At 36.3% G+C, this 22,203-nt stretch overlaps 2 protein-coding genes across 10 annotated transcripts in view; one reads left to right on the forward strand and one right to left on the reverse strand.

Annotated features, from left to right (window-relative positions):
* Wnt5 (Wnt oncogene analog 5) overlaps window positions 1–22,203 on the reverse strand; it is a 638,708-nt gene that overhangs the window by 311,096 nt on the left and 305,409 nt on the right. The gene's annotated exons all lie outside the window — the stretch shown is intronic.
* LOC137247197 (uncharacterized) lies at window positions 10,224–13,612 on the forward strand. The gene is made up of 2 exons (XM_067778298.1): window positions 10,224–10,438; window positions 13,231–13,612. Exons 1-2 carry the CDS (start codon window positions 10,259–10,261, stop codon window positions 13,408–13,410), a joined length of 360 nt encoding a protein of 119 aa, XP_067634399.1. The 5' UTR covers window positions 10,224–10,258; the 3' UTR covers window positions 13,411–13,612.

The raw sequence follows: 22,203 nt of genomic DNA on the forward strand, positions 1-22,203 counted from the left end.
GATGGGCTTGGCCTACTGCGATCATCCAGCTCTCGCCCACTTTGGATTAGAGCGCCAGCTGAGTAAGTACGGTAAAAATTGCATTTACGTAAAAACCACCATCTTATATACATATATATATAATAAAAAAAAAATTGATATTTGAATAAAAGTTAGGGAAAGTTTTAATTAGACTAGCCACTTTTTTATAACAACCTCTTCACCTATCGAAAGACTACGGGATTCGGCACCTCCTCGCCCTTCGATTTCCACGCAAATCAATTGGAATTTCCAGCTATATTTAACACCGTCCCGAACAAAAACTATAGGAAGTGTTGCCCTCTGTGTATTTCCATGCCGTACGCGCTGGTTATAACTCTGATATGAAAACGAATTTGTCTAATTAAGTTGAAACTTCTTTCTTATAAATTCAGTTCACGAAGATGATGCTAATAATTCAAATTGAGAAGCTATGTTTCTAAGCATTTAACTGCCTAGGCGATTTGTTATTCCTGCTCCACGATAACTTGTGCATAGCCTCCATCTGATCTTCCCTTTCTCCTCCGCCAAATTCGTGTACTGATGAGAGTCGGTTTAACCCTATTTATTGGACTATTCTCAACACCCGATAACCCAATAAACTTCTAAGCTTGAGTCACACTAGAGCTAAAGGTGAGAACTAAACTAGTTATCAAAGCTCAAGCGCTTTTTCTGAAAAGTGGCCCGACTTGACAACTATAGTTCTCAACAAAAATGAGATCTTTTTCCCAAAACAAAAAATGCTGATTTTTAAGCTGAGAAAAGATAGTTCTCAACTCTTCAGTTGAACTCACGTGGTAAACGCTGTCATAAAAAAAAAAAAAAAATAGACGCATTTGCGCCATGGAAGCCCCACTATTGTCGGAAATAATTTCTGATGTATGGCTCAAAAACATGGACGTTGTTGAGGGGAGATGAGGTGGCTCTTAGAATATTCAAGAGAAAAGTTCTCGGCAGAAACATTGATCCTGTGCGTGATGCCGATGGCAAGTATTGAAGGAGGTAAAGTAATGAGCTGTATGAGTTTTAAGCAAATATGTATATAGTACAACGTGCAACAAAAGCTTCGCTGGGTAGGTCATGATATGCGAATGGCGCTCCAGTTAAGAAAGTAATTTGACACTGTACTTTGAAATAAGAGGAAGGGGGGACACCCTCACAGAGCCTAGGTTCCTTAGCACTCCAAGCAAAACAGGGGTAGCTAGCGTGACTTCTTACGAAACGGCCAAAATTACTTAGGCGTTTACGCGCCAAGTAATGATGATGGTGAATTCAACTTAAATTTAAGATTGCAATACTAAAACTACAATTTTTTCAAGAATTCATGAGCTCAACAGCTTTTATTAATAATAATGTTATATTGACAAGATATATAAGAAACATCAAAATCTTTAGAGATATTTTGTTCAACTGCAGGAAATTTTTTTAAAGCGGGGTCGCCGCTAACTCGGCAGTGGTTTGCGAACACTCCAAGTGTATTTCTATCATAAAAGCTTCTCAGCGAAAATTCATCTGCTTACAGATGCCTTTCGGAGGCGGCATAAAACATACAGGTTCCATGCCCTCAATTTGTAGGAAAAATTATAAAGGTGCATAATGGCAATTGCCCGAAGAATGGTTCCTTTCTATTTCAATTCAAACAACAGCAAAGGTTTTTAATTATTACTTAAGCTCGATGTGAAATTTTTTATATTCAACAAGAGCTCAGAGAATACATTAAAGGCGGGATGATCTCAGTAATTGGAACCATAGAATTAATCTCTGAGAAGCAATAAAATATATTCGCCATATCACTTATCAGCCATGACTTTGAAAGCTTATGTAGCTAATGAAATATGTATTGACCCCAAATAACTGTAAAAGAAAGTACCGTTCTCCTTAGAGAAAGGAGCACTATAACATTATATTTGCTTAAGTAATAATATGAAAGCCAGCTTGCGCAATGTTCATAAATAAAAATTACTCATCAGATTTTAACAACTTTCTATGACATAAAAATTAACAACTAGTTGCTAATAGATTTCTGATTATTTTCTTATCAATCGCAAATCAAATAAAGGGGGTTTCAATTCGAATTGGTAAATATTGAAACTTTGCAGCGATCATATTGCTTATTATAAAATCAGACATAAGAAATAATTGTGGCAGCAAAATGATGGTATATATCTAATAAAAAACGAGACCACATTGAAAATCCCTTTACAATATAAATTTGTATTAGATCGAACAGGAAGTAGAGTATTGAAATTGAAAGTGAGACGCTTAAGAGCTCACGGGAATCAAAAACTTGTATGCTTAATAAATTTTTGATATAATTATGTTTTTAGGCAAGAATCTACTACAAATACAATGAAACAGAACACATGCACATTATACAGTGTAACGTACATTTCATTATTGTGGTCAAACATCATAAATGGAAAATTAAAAAAAAAAAACAACAACAATTAAGTCAAACGAACAGCAACTCATCCATATAACGACTGCTGAGTAGATTATCACCCTATCTCGGATGCCGTTTGGAAAACGACATACCTCAGAAAACTTTTGAATAACGCCCTTCTTAACTTACTTACTTAATTTGCGCTTAACCGTCTAAACGGTTATGGCTGTCCAACAAGGCGCGTCAGTCGCTCCTTCGCTCCGCCAACCGGCGCCAATTGGCCACACCAAGGGATTTTAAATCGTTTTCCACCTGGTCCTTCCAACGTAGTGGGAGCCGCCCTCTACCTCTGCTTCCATAGACGGGTTCCGATAGAAACACTTTCTTGGCCGGAGCATCATCTTTCATTCGCATAACATGGCCTAGCCAGCGCAGCCGATTCATTATAATTCGCTGGACTATGTGGATATCTGCGTATAGCTCGTACAGCTCATCATTAAATCTTCTTCGGTACTCGCCATCGCCAACGCGTAGAGGTCCATAAATCTTTCGAAGAACTTTTCTCTCGAACACTCTCAGAGCCGCTTCATCTTCTGTTGTCATGGTCCATGCTTCTGCCCCATATAGCAGGACGGGTACGATAAGTGACTTGTAGAGTATGATTTTCGTTCGCCGAGAGATCACTTTACTTTTCAATTGCCTACCTAGTCCAAAGTAGCATTTATTGGCCAGATTGATTCTTCACTGGATTTCAGTGCTGATGTTGTTGCTAGTGTTGATGCTGGTTCCCAAATAAACAAAGTCTTTTACTATTGCCAAATTATGGCTGCCAACAGTCGCGTGGTTGCCAAGGCGCGTATGCGCTGACTCTTTGCTCGATGACAGCAGCTACTTCGTTTTGTCCTCATTCACCATCAAACCCATTTTTGCCGCTTCTTTTTCCAGTTTGGAGTAAGCAGAACTAAAAGCGCGGGTGTTTAGGCCGATGATATCAATGTCATCAGCATACGCCAGTAATTGCACGCTTTTATAGTATATTGTTCCAGTACGGTTAAGTTCTGCAGCTAGTATAATTTTCTCCAGCATCAAATTAAAGAAATCGCACGATAGGGTATCACACTGTCTGAAACCTTGTTTAGTTTCGAACGGCTCGGAAAGGTCCTTCTCAATTCTGATTGAGCTGATGATGTTGCTCAACATCATTTTGTACAGCCGTATAAGTTTTGCGGGGAAACCAAATTCAGACATAGAGGCATATAGGCAGCATCTTTTCGTGCTATTGAAGGCGGCTTTAAAATCGACGAAGAGGTAATGTGTGTCGATTCTCTTTTCACGGGTTTTTTCCAAGATTTGGCGCATTGTGAAAATCTGGTCGATGGTAGATTTACCAGGTCTGAAGCCGCACTGATGAGATCCAATCAGCCGGTTCACGGTGGGCTTCAATCTTTCGCACAATACACTTGAAATGACGTTATATGCGATATTAGATAGTTGGTGCATTTTGCAGTTTGTGGACTGGGCAAAGAACACTTAGATGCACTCGTCCGCCCTTATTTCGCGAAAAAGCTGCTACATGCGCCTTACCACCTCCTCGCCGCCGTACTTGAGTAGCTCCGCAGGCAATCCATCAGCGCCAACGGACCATGTTTCGAGCAACGGCAAAGTCAATTAGCCTCAGTCTTTTAGGAGAAGCTTCATTGTGTAGGCTGAACTTTCCGACTGTAGGGCCAAAAACACCTTCTTTGCCCACCCTGGCGTTAAAGTCGCCAAGCACGACTTTTATATCATGACGGGGGCAGCGCTCGTATGTGCGTTCTAATTGTTCATAAAAAATGTCTTTCACCTCATCGTCTTTCTCCTCCGTCGGCGCATGGGCGCAGATGATTAATATATTAAAAAATTTTGCTTTTATTCGGATAGCGGCTATACGCTCGTTCACAGGGGTGAACGCCAGAACTTGGCGACAAAGTCTCTCTCCCACCACGAATCCGACGCCAAACTGCGCTTATTCGTATGGCCACTACAATTGATGTCACAATTTTTGATCTTACTTCTTCCTTGCTTCGTCCAACGCATTTCTTCGATGGCGGTGATGTCAGATTTTGCTTTGACGAGGACATCAACCAACCGGGCATCTGCACCAATCCCATTCAGGGAGCGGACGTTCCAGGTGCATGCCCTCAATTCATTGTCCTTCAAACGTTTGGAGTGTAGAAAATGCATTTTTAAAAACATATTTACTCCTGAAATAAAATAAAAAAGTAAATTAGATAAATACATAAGTGACACATTAGTATACAATTTTCTTAGGCTGGATTTATCTTTCAATTCAGAACAAATTTTTTGTTTACATTTTCTCATTCTTGTTTGTTCGGAACTGGACGATGAATTCAGATTTAGGGCTATATATTCTCATGTAAATTAAAAAATTTTCATAAAAATTTTTTGTTTATCGGGCAGATAGGTTTTAAAGTTAACTGAAAAAACGGTCTTAAATGTGTTTTTCTATTTACACATTTCCGCATAGTTTTTGATTAAGTCGTTCACTATCATCTCGTAGTTAGGACTTTTGTGTTTGCCTAAAAAAGGAGTAACGACGTTTTCAAAAGAATGCCACGCTGCTGCCTCCATTGCTGACAATAGTTCTTTGAAATGGTTATTGGTCATCATTTTCCTTATGTGCGGTCCCACAAAAATCCCTTCCTTTATTTTTGCTTCTGAAATCTCAGGAAAGATTGTTTTCAAATGATGAAAAGTTTCGCCTTCTTTGTCCAAAGCCTTGACAAAGTTTTTGATAAGGCCGAGCTTGATGTGGAGCGGAGGTAAAATTATTTTTTCCTTCTTTATAAGTGGGGGTATTTTATGTTATCCACCCCAATCTGAAACTGGATCCGTTCTGGCCAATCCTATATGATGTAGTGGTCTTGACGAGCTCGGCTATCTCATTTGCATAGAAAGCAACAGTATTTTGTGTATCCACTTTGTAGACCACATAGCATTCCAATGACTTTAAGATCGGCACATATTTTCCAATTATGTTCTTCGTATTTGATTAATTTGACCAATTTTGGCATTACCTCATACGTTTCCTTCGTATTTACTGCATGCGCGATCGGGATAGATGGCTTTTGGTTGCCAATATGCAATAATACGGCCTTTAAACTTAATTTATTGCCGTCTATGAACAATCGCCACTTTTTTGAATCATATGGTTCACCAAACTGTTTGAATAGACCAGCAATGTCTTTGCAGTAACAAATACTGCCCTCCTTCTAATAGTACGTGGAAAATTGTTCGTGACGAGTTCTATAATATGTTACCTTAACATCGGATGAAACAAATTTAAATTGTTGCATACGAGAGGCGTGTAGTTCGGCCTTTTCCTTTGACAATTCCAAATTCCTTATCCAATCATTGAGTTGTGCTTGTGATAAAGATTTTCTTTCGTTTTCCGTTTGAAATCCAGTACAACATGATGCCGCGTAATCAGATACTGCTGTTGACAATGAAACTGGAGCCGGAACTAAAGTTAAATTTGATTCTGGCAATGTAGCTTCCGTTGAATTTAGTTCTGGTAATGACACTGTAGATACTCTCGCATAGGTTACTTTTTCCAACCCCAAGTACTTTTGTAGTACAAATATAGCAGTCCGTTGAATGGCAAGTTGGTTCCCTCCACTTCATTGGTGTAATAAATTTCATATGTTGCCTAAATAGATAGTTTCAGAAATTATTTAGCTATGCATTAAAAGGCGGCAAATTCCAAATTTTTACAACGCAACTTTTTGTTCCGGTTTCCGAAAAAATCAATTCGACTCGACATGTGGTGCACACAGTATTCGGTGTCCATGGTTTTTTATTGTTTTTAGGCTGCATTCCAAAGCACTTATGGTGTGTAACTTTCAAAGGGTTTGAAAACACACATCGCATCCTTTTAACGATAAATTGACCGCAGATGAAACGAACATTTGTACACTCAAACTCTCGCGCCCTTTTATTTGTATTATATTTTTAAGTAAATGACGGGTTGTAAACTGCAAATATAAATTGAACAGTATCCGGCCAGCCTTGCAGATATTATGAACGAACAAGGCGCATGTACTATTATTTATACTTAGATCAAGTAAAAATTCAAGCCTACCTAAACAAAAAGGTTCCCTAGTTCTACAAAGAAAACACTACCTGCCTTAAAAATATGTTCTTGCTTGAAATGTACCTGAGTTTGAGAAAATGACACTAACAGTTTTTTGTATCTAATAACCCTTCGAAAATCTCCCTGCTAACTAACTGATATACGAATACTAACACATATGTACCAGTAGGGTACTTAAGTATTAAATGGATATTTTGACTTGAATGCTTATAACTTTTGTATTAGTCCATCGATTTTGTTGAATGAAAGCTTACTTTTTTGTAATAAAACCGAGCTTAGAGAGAAAAAAAAATCTTCAAAAAATAAAATGTTTTCGAGATAGTCAATACCTAAGACTGATTAATTTAAATACATTTATTTATGTTTGTATAAATGTAGCTCAGGCTTAAGACCCGTTGGTTTAAGTATGGCTTCCAGCAGTCCCGCTGTGTATCCGATTAGCACCAATTCGGAAATAGTCATTACATTGCCGCTTTGTGTGACTGTCTCCCATTTTTTTCTCCCTGTTCATACTTATCGAGAAAAATACTCACAGACTTTTTGATAATATTCTTATAATATGTACATATGTACATATATTCCTTTAAAACTGATAAGAGATAAGGGAATGAATATATGGGTGATTCTCTGCGAAGAGAGTCTTTCAAGTCCAGTTTAGCATTTTTTTTAAGATTTTTTATATCACTCAGAATATACTCAATGAACTAAATTGACATACAGTACGTAACTGTATCTACAATATTTAAAGAATGCACGATTTTGGCAAGTGCCCATTACTTTTTCAGAAAAACAAACACTTTGAATCATTATGTTGGTACGACTGTAGTGCGAATTGATCTGTGCCGTGCATCCATCGATTCTGCTCAGCTGGTATCCGTTGATAATTAAGAATTAATACGGCAGTCTCCGGCTTATTTGAGTTCATGGGTAATAAACACCAAAAATTATCATATTTCCAAAGTTTCGAATAATTAATTGTGCATAAAACCAGTTTACAATATAGCTTGCTTGATTAACCTCAATATTTTTCGGAAAATTTGCTTACTCAAATCGCCTTTCAGTATTGATCAAATAACTATCCAAATGTCACATTCGTGGCGCGCGTAAAATATCGCAAACGTGGCAGACTCGGTCTCGAAAAACGGAAAATGATATTTGTAGCTGGCAGTAGTGGAAACACCCTGAAACATGATGACTAAATAATAAAAACAAGTAAGAAAATCTAAGTACGGGTGAAACCGAACATTACATACCCAGCTGTGCACTTAAAACAATTTTGCTGTTTGCTTTGTATGGTTAATAGTGTTATAAGGCTGCGCAGTAATACATACTGTTACGAATATTAGCAACACTAAGGGGTACTGTCATCTCTAAGCCGATGCTAAGAGTGACTTGTATGCACATCCATAAATCAATCATTATGTATCTACATAAACGAATAAATCATTATGTCATAAGTACGTACACGCAGCGGAGAAGAGATGCACAAACACATGCAGATATCTTATCTAAAAGTATGCAATTGTAATTGTGGAAGTGTCGCTCACAAATCCACGCGCATATGAGAAGCTATACACGTGCATCTGTAGTTATAATTATATGGCAGTAACTACGTAAACTACGCGGCCACCGTGGTGTGATGGTAGCGTGCTCCGCCTATCATACCGTATGCCCTGGGTTCAACTCCCGGGCAAAGCAACATCAAAATTTTAGAAATAAGATTTTTCAATTAGAAGAAAATTTTTCTAAGCGGGGTCGCCACTCGGCAGTGTTTGGCAAGCACTCCGGGTGTATTTCTTCCATGAAAAGCTCTCAGTGAAAACTCATCTGCTTTGCAGATGCCGTTCGGAGTCGGCATAAAACATGTATCCGGCCAATTTGTAGGGAAAATCAAGAGGAGCACGACGCAAATTGGAAGAGAAGCTCGGCCTTAGATCTCTTCGGAGGTTATCGCGCCTTACATTTATTTTTTTTTTTTTAACTACGTAAATTCTGGAAGCGCCTAGAAGGTGCAACGAGGAAATCACAGAGTATAAAAGCACCAACAGTAGAGGCGCGAGAGTCAGTTTTGATTAAGCACGCTATCTGTCGAGCAATAGTAGAGTTATTTATTGTGAAGTACTTTAATAAAGACCATTTTGCATTACTGAATATTGGTGTTATTTATTCAACAGTTTAGTGATTCGAACTTAGCAGAAGGTTGCAAATAAGAGGATTTGCAGTAAATTCGTTACAATTGGTGTCAGAAGAGGAATTGTTGAATAAATTCCAGAGGACAACAAGGACATAGCAAAGTTAAGTGAATTGAAGATCCAGCAACTGAAGAAGGAGTTGGAGAGCCCTGGATTGAATACAACTGGCATTAAACTCGAACTTCAGGTACGACTACGAGAGGCAATGGAATTAGATGGAATTGACGTGGAAGAGTACGACTTTTATCTTGATGGTGAGGAGATAACCAAAATTGAAGAGAAAAATGAAACATCGCAGACAGTTACGAGCACAGACTTGAACATGATATTGGCTGCAATATCGGCACAAACATCGACAGTAACATTAATTTCGTCGCAAATGTCATCTCAACTGGAAGAACAGAAGACATATACGGCATCCCACCTGGAAGAGCAGAAGACATATATGGCATCTCAACTGGAATCACAGGAGGCCCGTTTTTCAGAAATGACGTCGCAAGTGTCATCTCAACTGGAAGACCAAAAAACATATATGGCATCTCAATTGGAAACGCAAGAGGCACGTATATCTGAAACGTAGGCAGACATTTTGGAACAGGTATCATCAAAACTGGAAGCGCAGGATGCAAAAATGACTCAATTTCAGGCAGAAGTAGATGATTTAAAAGGTCGTATGGAGCAGTTACAACTAAATTGCCCAGGTGCTTCAGCAAGCAATCCAACGGTAAAGACACAATCCTTTGACGGTTCTGTTCCTTTTCAGGTCTTTAAGCTACAGTTTGAGAAGACCGCAGCAGTGAACAACTGGAAAGCTGAAGATAAATTGCAGCTCTGTTCGTGGCATTGAAAGGGCCTGCCGCGGAAATCTTACAGACTATTCCAGAGTACGAACGGAACAGTTATGACGCATTGATGGCTGCTGTAGAATGAAGGTACGGAAGCGAACACAGGAAACAGATGAGACTTTGCAAGAGTTTGCTTCGGATGTTGAAAGGTTGACTCATTTGGCTAATGCGGATGCCCCCGTAGAGTACACCGAGAGGGTAAAAATCCATCATTCAGACAGTTTTTCTTTTTTCGAATTACGTTTTTGCTATACTCCTGATGGGCAAAAAATTTTACCCGCTCTAATGGAAGTATATATCTATGTCGATTCCTTTATACCTGTACAACCAACCGCTATCCAATCAAAGTTACAATACCCTGTGTAAAAGTACAGCTGTGTACAAGTAAAGCTGGGTATAATACAATTTTTTTTTCACAATTTTAAACTCCCAAAACTGCGTCCTCACAGATAATTGTGCGCAAACAACTTCAATCAAAATTTGTCGCTTTCAGATTACCTTAACGCAATAGTGAATAATAAAAATACATGAGTATGGAAATAATTTATGCGATAAGTTTGTGAATTAAAAATCAAAGTATTATGTTTGATAGTATATAAAGATATCGAACAACCAATTGAGTTATAAAAGGACAGTATATTTACTTATGAGTTGACAGTTAAGCAAAATGAAATCAGCAATCGGTGTCGTTCTAATTTGTGTTACCGCCTTAGCGAGTGTGGCTTTGGCTTCCAGTGTTTCATGGGGTTATCGAAACGGTACAGATATTTTAATATATAAAGAGAATGTTATAAGATTTCCTCTTAAAAATGATTATCAGAGCGCTAGCGTTTATTTTCCAGAATCGGTAAGTGTTTATTGAAGTGACTTTATATTCCAGTTTACTACGATGCTCTTAAATAATGCTGGTACTGGAGAGAGTTGTGTAAATGATACTTGAAGAACATAATTGGAGCCTTAGTTATAAGTTTGTCAACTTATTTGTTATAATTTTTACACAGTTTAAAAAAAAATACACTGGATACAAATTTGATAATGAGTTTACTTTAGTTGCTAAAAACTTGTAACCATTGAACTTACTTGCGCTTCCTCCGTGGTGTGGCAGTAGCATTTTCGCCTACAACACTAAAGGTCCTGGGATCAAGAATAGAGAAAGCAAGATCAAAATCTTCATGAAAAGGTGTTTTCTGTTAGAAAAATAATCTCAGCCTAGTTGCGCCTCGGCAATGCTTTGGTTGGTTATTTTTCTATTATTACTTACTACCTCAAAAAAAGAAAGAAAAAAAGTGAGGAAAAGCAGTTAATTCCATAAATTTTTTCATTCGTCTGCCATGCGGTTATTTAACATGAAGAGCAGTATCCATACCGTTAAAAAACGCTCAAGATATTTGTTTATTTTCCCGTTGAAGGCCAAATTTAAAGTTCTTTTATTTAAAAAAAATGTATTTTCCCTTTTCAATATTCACATTTAAAAAAAAAATTCTTCAAGGGTCCAAGAAATGCGCAAGAAATACTTCCAGGCTTAAATTTATGGTTGCAGCACTCATCTCAGAATAATAAAGCAGGAAAATTCTTATTTAACAAAAACAAAAAAAAAAAAAAATTATTTGGCTTACAAAAAGAACTTAAAAAAATTTCTTGGGCGTTTTCCTGTTATCTGGGTACCGCGCTCAACGGTCAAAGAAGGTCGTATCTCAGTATTCGTTCAAAATACAGCCCAGTGCATCAACACAATTTCAATAAATTTGCAGTTAAGAGAAAGCGTTTATTATGCTTAATAGGTTATAAGCCAAGGGCATTCTTCTATAAATTTCCGAGCTAGGCTGTTTTTCAAACAAACCTTTTAGGATACGGTGTTACAGAACTTGCAACAGACAGAGGATGATAATCCACCCAGCGGTCGAAATCAATAATTTTTACGGATGCAATTTTTCGAAATTTTGACCAATGATTTTTCCCTAGCTCAGTATTAAAATAAGTTATGAAGTGACCGTTATTATTAGTAGAATAGAGAATTCCAGTAAGAGCCGCTAACAGTATCAAAAATATCTTCCATTAGTTAGCGACAATGTCTGATGATAGATGAACGAATATCGGTAAAAAAAAAATGGTTACTGAGTAACGAAATCATTATAGTTATCTATTAGAGAATAAAAGCCATAGCGAATATCGTTAAAAAATGTTATTGAATTCCACTACAGGCGGGCATTATTTTTAAATAAGTTTAAGTTTTAAAAAATTTCAGCGGAGTGTAAATGATACTATATATATATATATATATTATGCTATATACTATATATTTTTCAACGAACTTCTTGATCGATGTATTGGCGAATCGATAACTATAACGATTATGGTAATCAGTAGCCGCTTTGTATCGATATTCGTTAGACCTTGCTATTGTCGCCAAATTAAAAAAAGGAAATTTGCTGGAGTTCCATTATTCCTCCATTTGAACTATATAATATAGGTCACCTCGTTAGCGATATTAAAACTGACTTGGTGTATAGCACAATCGTCATGGTAAGCGAAAACCCGTTAGTTAAAGTCTCGACAAATTTTATCGTTTAAGATTTTTGTTACCGATCAGTTTGTTTGGTATGCAAATTTTTAATTTGTATAAGCTTTTCTGATCTAATTGTTGATAGTGTGAATAAAAGAGACTTATTCCACCTTTTAACTCAACGTTTCGCAAATTTGCTTGGCATCATCAGGAGTTAAGATATCTTTACATAAAAATGTGTTGATTTAATTATTAAAATATGTGAAAAATTAAACTATAAACAAGTTTATAACATTTGTAGTGACAAGTTTACCACAAAAAACGATGGTATCGATTTTTGATTTGGGTTTAATAGTTTAATGGTTTTCACATATTTTAATAACTAAATCAACACATTTTTATGTACAGATATCTTAACTCCTGATGATGCCAAGCAAATTTGCGAAACGTTGAGTTAAAAGGTGGAATAAGTCTCTTTTATTCGCACTATCAACAATTAGATCAGAAAAGCTTATAAAAATTAAAAATATGTCGTTTAAAGTTAGTGAATTCCACCACTGATGTTCATTATTACTATTATCGAATTCATCAACTTTTTAACGACTTTAGTTATCGATATATTGGCGAATCGATAATTCTAAAGATTTTCGTATCCAGTAACCACATTTTATCTATATTCGTTAAATTTTGATTATCTATTGTGGCCAAAGTACAGAAGTTCCATTATTATTTCATTAAAGTAATGACAAATGTCACAATGGTTAGTGATGTTAGTGGATAGCACAATAGTTAGCATAAGCGAAAAACCGTTGGTTAAAATTTCGACAATTCTTATGGTCGAAAATTACTGAGTTTCACTACTGGACACCTTTTACGTTTTACAATCCGTAATCGAAACTTGTTTTTTAAATCACAATAGCTATGACATGGTGGATCACATTAATGGCATATCTGAACTAGCGACAACGAGTACTAGATCCATTCCTTATTATAATTTTTAGAAATAAGTTTGACATTTGCATGGATACCGTTTCAGTGAAAATGGTTTTCAGTTACTCGCCGTAAGAGTAGTACGAGCCCTGCTTTGTTTTATTCTGAATCTTTAGTTTTTTTTTTTTTTAACTTATACTTTACAGGGCCATTTCAATGCTCGCACCATTGCCGTCGTTTATATATACGATCGTTTCACCAACAGTTCAGGCGCTCAGCCTAGTTTATGGGCTGGCGGTCCTGGGTATCGTTTTGCTTCTATCAATTTGAAGAGTCTATATAACAAAGGCATTAACTCGACGGTGGAAATTTATGGCAAGAAATAAATGCCACGAAGTTGGACAGTCGCTTGAAAAAGGAAAAAAACATTTAAACCGACATACGTACATATTTAAGAGACTATACGTAAAAGTGTGCTTGAAAGGCGAAACGAGTAATTTAGTATAATTTCAAGTGTGTATGTATTTGTAACAGGGTTTAAGTAATGTGAGTTTTATATGCCAATAAAAACTAATTTGCTGATTGTAAGCCGCAACTGTTTGAATTTATGGTATTTTATGCTGTCGATATCAATGCTAATTGGCTAAAATAGCTATTTAATTAGACATGCAATTTATGCATTTTGTATGTATTGATGCAATTTGAAATGTTTGTTCTCGTTTAAGTGTACAAAGGTTCAAGAGCGCGAGCGGGAACAGAACAGACTGATAAGGATAGGTTAGTGTATATAATTAAACTTCAGCATATTTTTTGTAATCAGAACTAGCTGTGCGCTGTTTTTTTCGATTTACTCGAATATTTGAAAATTGGTTTTATAGACTTAGGTATTTGTCATTTGTTAATGAAACAACATGTTGGAATAAATTTTTAAAATTGACATGTACGTACCAAGTTGGTACTCCTTTTCTGGAAATAATATTTTTTCAGCCCTCCCAAGAAGTTTTGTCTGACTGACCAAAGAAGGTTCCCAGCGGGTATAGTTCAAAAGCTAAAATAAACAACAAGTAATGACACACTGAACCGAATTACGGTTAAATTCAAACCATATTAGAATACACTGATTATCCAAGAAGTGAATTGCTTACATTTCATGCAGTATACCAATATTTTTTCTTAGTGGGCCACTGGACACTAATGAACAATAATTGCATCAATTTATTTCAAATAAGCAGGCGAGCTTTTCAAATATAATAACTACTCGTTTACCTTAGTACATCCCTTTTCTTTAATTAATTACAATTGGTTTTTGTTTTATCGGCCTATTGATAAAGGATTCCAGGTTCGAATGCGAGCTCAAGGCCTATAAAAATAAAACCAAAGCCATTGTTAATAAACCAAGAGCACATGGAAATGTTAAAACGTAATTAATAGTAAACAAAAAGCGCAACATTATTAGTGATTTGCAACAGATGCCGCTGTGCTGATAAAATATAGTTAGTAAAGAGGAATAGAAGTAGCAATTTTTCAGGCAAACAAACCAGCGCTGCTTAGTTAAATAGTTAGCGCAGTGATGGCTTAGCAACCTTCGAAAAAAATCTATCTGCGCAGCTTTGGCAGGTGTCTGAAAAATTTTCTATCTTCTATTCCAAATAAAAAAAGAATATTTCAATTATAGAAAAATTAAAAAATAATATTTTCATAATTATTGTTATAGGCCTTGAGCTCGAATCCGAATCGTGAATCCTTTAATTAATTACTTAAATATATCCAGGGGCGGATTAAAGTAGTGGCTAGCAGGGGATATAGCCCCGGGCCACAGCATCGGGAGGGCCCCGGAAGCTCGAATAAATAATATCATATTACGTATTTGCGTACACATAATTTAATTTTGCACCTCAAAATTTTATATACAATAGTAATATGGAAAAGAATACACGCACTCGTTAAGAATAAGATAATATAAGCAAGCACGTTCAGAGTTCGGACTATAGTAAGTATGATATACATGATATGAGACATATACTCATTGTAAACTGAAACATCAGATGAATTGGAAACTAAAGCAACAAATTTGATAAAAGTTTGTTGGGATGATTTGCAAAATGACCTATTATTAGAACTTAAACAGTTTTTACCCCGCTTGAAACTACAGCCAAAAGGTTTTTCTGTAATAGAACAGAAAAATTATATAACGAAACAGAACAAATTCTGTGCCTATTGCAAATTCTTAATTGGATTGTAAATGTGAACAAGATCGAAGCATTCCCGAATATCTACATCGCTTACAGGATTTTGGTTATGATTCCAATAGCAAACTGCGAATCTGAAAGGTCATTCTCGGTTTTAAAAAGAATAAAAAATATGTATCGATCAACTATGTTAGATGAACGGTTGGCCGCATTGATGAGGTTAAGCATTGAAGTTGATTCACTTCGACCGATTGATTTTGATGACTTGATAAGTGACTTTGCCAGAGAAAAATCAAAAAAACAATATTTTTAATTTTATAATAATTTATAGTTTTTAATATTGTAAGTACCAAAGAAAAAAATATATTAAAAAAAAGATCATATTTTGCTCCCTTAAGTGTGCCCCATATTCATTTATTCCCGGGCCTCGTAAACCTTTAATCCGCCCCTGAATAGGTATATCACAATTTAATTCCTTTATTTAGTTGCAGTTTTACTGCTAAAGATATTAAATCTTAATTGTGGAAATCACAATCAGTCAGTGGCTAAAAGCAATAATGGGTACAAAAATTTGTGGGAGCAAAAGTCAAATCATACATACAACCAAGAAAACCCTCTAGCAGAAAACTTTGGAATGCTTTTGTTTGCATGATCGTCATATCATTTGGTTAAGTGTTATGATCATAAAATATAAAACTTGTCTGCTTTGTGTGTAAATTTTTCATTTATCACTACTTTGCACTTCTCTTTATATGTTATAGCTAAAATAAAAATGCAGTAAAAATCGAACTAACAAGCCAACCTAATATAAACGCACGCAAGTCATTTTCTGTCAAAAATGTCTCATGCACATACAACTTGTATGAGAGCAACCCAAATTGAATTTGTTGCGTGAAAACCTAACTCGATTTCCAATTTTTGTTCTGCGTGACATTTGGATTTGACGTTTGCACACATGCTTGACATTGTCGTAACGCATGCTTATTTCGGTTAGGGCAAAAAACGCCGGTTGTTTACGTGCGCTAAAAAAACGCAGTGCGGTTTTATTAGGTTGGGTTGTAGGCAAGTCGCCTAAAATTATGTTGGTGCAAAAGGTGAATGAAACAAAATGAAACAAAAACTTAAAATTAAAAAAAAAAAAAAAACAAGACAAAAATAACTGTCAAACATGTTAAGTGAATCAATTTATAAATTGTTCAAGCTTATTTGTTTTTATTTGTTGTATGACATGTTTATAAATGCATCAACATGCCAGCCACAACAACAGCAGCGACATCCCCGCGACAAGTGAAGTGCGCCTATCAACATGACCCAAAGCCCTCCAGCAAATAAATCTTCAGCACATTTATGAATGGTTGTGCATTCGTGACAACAACTGCACACAATGTACAAGGGGAATGGTGACGAGTATTGAGGAGAGTTACAAGAAGAAAATCATTAGGAAAAAAATGCGATGTGTAAGTGCAATATCGCTGATTGTAGTCTTATTCGGCAATTACTTCTTTTTTTTGGGACAAAAACACGATTTCTGACTTAAATTTCTGGCAGAGAGTGTCGAACATATTTCTTGTCAGTACCCTATTATAAACGAGGACAAGACTAAGTACTTGCTGTCATCAAAAAAAAAAAAAAAAAAAAAAAAACGGCGCATTCGCCTTGGCAGTTACGTCAATGTTGACGGATATAAAATCGAAATTGTGAAGTATTTCATCTATTTGGAAGCCAGCATTAACAGCAAAAATAATTTAAGCTTAGAAATCAAACAGAGAATAAATCTTGCCAGCAAGGGCTCCTTTGGTCTGAGCAGGCAATTGAAAAGTAAAATGTTATGCGAATGGTGATGATGACCCTACCTTATCAAGAACACGATTATGAAACCAATATTTCTATCATTTACAGGTACATCTTGCCTCTGCGAAAATTGAGGCAGCGGCCCTAAACTAACGGTAGTCAAATGACGACAGTTAGAAACCAAAAGAAATTATGTGCTCCATCACTAAATTTTTTCAAATCAGTGGAAGCTGCAGTTTTTATTAGCTTAGAAGTGATCATTTTTATCAAAATTATATACCTTGCGTGTAGGTACAGTAATAATAAGAAATACTGTGTGGTCTCACATGGAGATGTTTATTGCCTTCCTTCCAGAGCTTTAAGTGTAATCATTTGGCATAGACGTATAAATTTAGCAATTGCATCAAATTAGGACAGCGCATTATATGAATGTCGTTTTCATGACGGGGAAAACATGCGGAAAATCGAATTAGTGCCGAACTATCGCATTAAGAAACGGTACTAGTTCTTTTCTGTCCCCTCGCAGCGCTTTCAACAGACACTTTTAAACGTGGCTTTTTGCCTCCATATAAAAGTTTATAACCCGCTCTTAACTAGATGAGTCGTTGAAGGTAATGAAATAGTTGCAGCCTTTGATTAATCAATTTAAATGCATATAGCTCAGACTTAAGTTTCAGGTAATAACTGTCCCACTTTTCGTCCGATAAGCACCAGTTCGGAGGTAATCATTAAACATGTAGTGAGAAACTGTCGCTTTACGTGCCTGTTTCCCAAGGAAGCTAATATGAAAACTTCAAAAATGTGATTTGCAATGCTTTGGCGAAACTAATTAATAAGAAAGGGGATTCTATGTGTAACCTGCAAAAAATGCAATAAAAGAATTACTAAATCATTAAAAACAAGTAATGAAGTCTAAGTTTGTGTGAAACCGAACATTACATACCCAGCTGTACACTTGAAATTCTGTTGTTGTTTGTTTTGTGTGCTAAATAGTGTTACAAGGCTGCGCAATAATACATATACATATGGTTCTATTCTGAACTAATTTTTCTTCGAGTTATGGCTCCCGAAACATAGAAATATTAGTCCTAAAAGGGGCGGTGCCACGCCCATTTTATAAAATTTGAAGTTTTTCCTATTTATTATTATAAATCCGCTTGGGAAATGTAATACATTGATACAAAGCTCTTTTTTCAAAGATATAGCTTATTTTATTCGTTCACGACCCTTTTAAAAATCTTTTATATAAAAATGGGCGTGGTCCTTAACCGATTTCGTTAATTTTTCTTCAAAGCATTCCATATAGTAAAAGCAACCTCTCTGTCGAATTTTGTTACGATAGGTTTAACGATTTTTTATTTATGATTAATAATATTTATAAAATGGATTTTATCACAAGTGAGCGGTGCCACGACCATTTTAAGAAATGTTTTCAAATTTTTATCAAGAGTATCAATATCAGTCCACACGTCAAATTTCAACATTCTAGGTGTTTTATTTATTAAATAATAAGTTTTTTTGTGTTCCAAAATGTTATATATTTATAAAGTGGGCGTGGTTATCATCCGATTTCGCTCATTTTCAGTACCGATATCTTCTGGGTCCAGGTAAGCTCGTGTACCAAATTTGGTGAAGATATCTCAATATTTACTCAAGTTATCGTGTTAATGGACAGACGGACGGACGGACGGACGGACATGGCTCAATCAAATTTTTTTTCGATACTGATGATTTTGATATATACCTATCTCGATTCCTTTATACCTGTACAACCAACCGTTATCCAATCAAAGTTATAATATCCTGTGTACAAGTACAGCTGGGTATAAAAAAGTTGTCGTGGAAAATCTATGAAGAGTAGAGAGAGAAAACAAGCTTCCGCACAAAGGCTTAGTAGCTTCAACCGTAGATGTCCCAACCCGATTTTGAGATATAAAATAAAGGCATGAGATATAAATGATCAACAATGCAAGGAATGCGTCCAACCGAACGCTTTCTCGAATACCGGACTTGAATATCATGGACAAGATTTAAAATATTATATTTATGTACGAAGTTTCTTTTAGTCAAGCAGTGTGTCTGAGTTTTCATTATGTTCGTCGAAGAAACTGCAAAATTTTATAACATTGAATTTACATTCTTCCTCCATGAGGTCTCGCTTTAGGACGTGCGACTTTATATGATGCAAGGATTTGTCAAATTTCTAAGTATGTCTAATCGTGTGCTTATAACGTTGTAAGTAGGTTTTCAAGGCAGTCGCTGTGCGGCTAAGGTAGTTTGCCGGTCTAAGGAACCAAAAGTTGCCATTAAAGGCACTTCAGAAAAACCACCTGCCTTAGAATACGAAGTTCGAAGACAGCATAAATCACGTAGCTCTGCTAAATTGTAGGAAGAATCAAAAAACAGCACACCATAAACTAAAGGTAAAGTCTCAATCTCTCGGGAGGTGTACCACGCCGAACCGCCTGTTCTAGGAATATACACACGAACCGGTTCAAGTGTCGTAACACATTTTTTTGGAATGGAATGCATCGGTTTTTGGAGTGGAACGCCGTCCTGATTTGAGGTTAAGCACGCTATCCACATCAGAAAAACGCTCCAGAAAAATTTCGTAAATATTTCTTGTGTAAAAAAGAGTAGCAGCGTGGTAATTTTGACATTCCTTCACTCCTCTGTTTTCACTTCCCTGCAAGACACGAAAGTCAGGTTCAGCAATGCAGTAGAAGAAAATTTAGTAAAATTAACATATTCTAGTTCAAAATGCACATAAGTTAAAGAGAATCGTCCAAAGAAGGCAAAAATAACATTTTTGATTAAAGAGAATTGGAAATTCAGTTCAAAGAACTCATAAATACCGTCACTGCCATCTCTGGCATTTAACCGACTACGTTCTTACAGGGTCGTTGCTCATGAAATAATGAGAGCCATATAGATTTCTTTCCCCTGTGCACGTTTGCCAAAAAATCTTTAGAAAAAGGTATCAGATACTTGACAAACGAAAATTTTCGAATAACCATTTCTTGAGCGTGTTTTTTCATTGTGTACAAAACAAGTGTGATATCTTATCCGCCACGTTCAAGATGGGCACATATTAGCGCTTTGGCAGCATTTTGACAGGATGTTCAATATGGCTATCTTAAGCGGATGATAGAAAGATATAAAGGATGAGATCACGATAAAAATAAAAAATAAATGTAAGGCGCGATAACCTCTGAAGAGATCTAAGGTCGAGTTCTCTTTCAATTTGCGTCGTGCTCCTCTTGATTTTCCCAACAAATTGGCCGGACGGGACCTACATGTTTTATCTGCAAGGTAGATGAGTTTTCACTGAGATCTTTTCATGGCAGAAATACACTCGGAGTGCTTGCCAAACACTACCGAGGGGCGACCCCGCTTAGAAAAATTTTCTTCTAATTGAAAAACCTTATTTCTAAAATATTTTTGATGTTACTTTGCCCGGGTGTGAACTCAGGGCATACGATGTGGTAGACGGAGCACGCTACCATCACACCACGGTGGCCGCCATGAAATTACGATAGTCAGTATAAAAATCAGGTGATCATCTATTAGTAATCTTGACGTCTATACAGAAGATATCACACTTGTCTTATCCGCAATGACCGCGCTTTAATTTGAATTCTCTTTATTAATATAGAAACACAACAACCCGCAAATGTTGCAAAAAATTAACATACAATTAATAACCTATTAAATTTATTTTGTGCAGAAAAATTATGTAGAACATTTGTAAGCTTGTTAACAGGCAAAAGGATATTAATTTGGAACACAAATGAATTGTACACAATTGCAATTGTAAATGCAACAATGCAAAAATAATTACGTATTTGTACGTGCTTTCTAAGTGAAGTGCGCTAAATGGCCAAAACAACAAAAATGTTTTTTTATGAACTATCGCCGGTGATAAAGTTAAACATATGTACATTTTTTTTTTGCTTTTGAAGTACTTTGTTGCTGCCAATTTTAAAGCAATTCGTTGGGCAAATTGTCAAAATATAGTCAAAATATATGGTACACAGTACACAGTGCGTTTATGAATCGTGAATAATTCGAACATAACCTGGTACTCGATATCTCTACTCTTTTAAAGGTAAGAACGTTCAATACCTATTCCTATTCTACTCAGTAAAAATATTTCCCATTCGGGAACGCGAATAACCACAAATTAGAAGCTTCATACCAAAACGGATTGGAGACAAAGCCTCTCCAGCTGTCCAAATAACAAAATCGGAGTGAACGATTATTACCCATGTAGATAGCCCGTCCTGAGGTACGGATTAGAGACTAGGCCTCTTCAACGGTCCAAATACCATCTTACCAGTTAACGATTAATACGACATACATACATCGATAGTCCATACTTAGACACGGATTGCAGACAAGTTCTCTTCAACCGTTCCAACCGCGGAGTTATACGCCTTCTAAAAAGTACTTAAGAAACAAAACAAAATATACATACATATACACATATATACATACATATATAAATAAAAAAAATCGAAAAAAATATATAGAATTAAAAAAAATTCAAGGCACTTTATCTACAGATGCGTAGACAATACGACCCAAACCATTGATTGAAGACATGTTTTCTTCGTCTGTGGTGCGATAAACAGAGGAGATTACGTAAGTACATACGCATAAACATTAATTTTTACTTACCAAAACACATCTAGAAGAAACTAGCATGCGCGTATGTGGGTTCTAGAAGCTTATTCAATGCCGATCGACGTTGGAAGTGTTGCAACGTGACCCCAACAGACGTAGAGCCTAGTGCTTAACCCACTTCCCTACGGAATACTTGACGGTAAACGGTGGTACTTTGACGGTAAAAGGTTTAGTTCGGGTAAAGTCCCACACTGACTTTGAGGCTTTCGCAATAATTATAAGCCAACAGTTTCGAAACATCCCAGCGGGTAAGTTGGCTTAGAATATACCCCAGGCAGGTATGCCTATCGTAAGAGGCAACTAAAGTTCCCATATGATGCAAGGGAGTTGTGTAGCGCAACCCTTTCAACGGGATTGCCAGCGAAATTAATAGCTCCTCCAACCCGTTTTTCAATCTCACCTACCCGTGGCGAATTCTGTTTTTTAAGCAGCCGAGGCTTTTGCGACCCCAAGTTCCATGAAACTAGGCGGTGGGGGAAATGATGGCCTAGAATGTTCAATGTGGTCATATTA

Source organism: Eurosta solidaginis, chromosome 3 (assembly GCF_040869045.1).
Source record: "Eurosta solidaginis isolate ZX-2024a chromosome 3, ASM4086904v1, whole genome shotgun sequence".
Lineage (NCBI taxonomy): Eukaryota > Metazoa > Arthropoda > Insecta > Diptera > Tephritidae > Eurosta > Eurosta solidaginis.

Bases quoted from the DNA above. Each gene is read 5' to 3' on its own strand.
- LOC137247197 (XM_067778298.1), top strand. From the start codon at position 10,259: ATGAAATCAGCAATCGGTGTCGTTCTAATTTGTGTTACCGCCTTAGCG. The intron at 10,439-13,230 runs GTAAGTGTTTAT...TATACTTTACAG, and splicing joins GCGTTTATTTTCCAGAATCG to GGCCATTTCAATGCTCGCAC.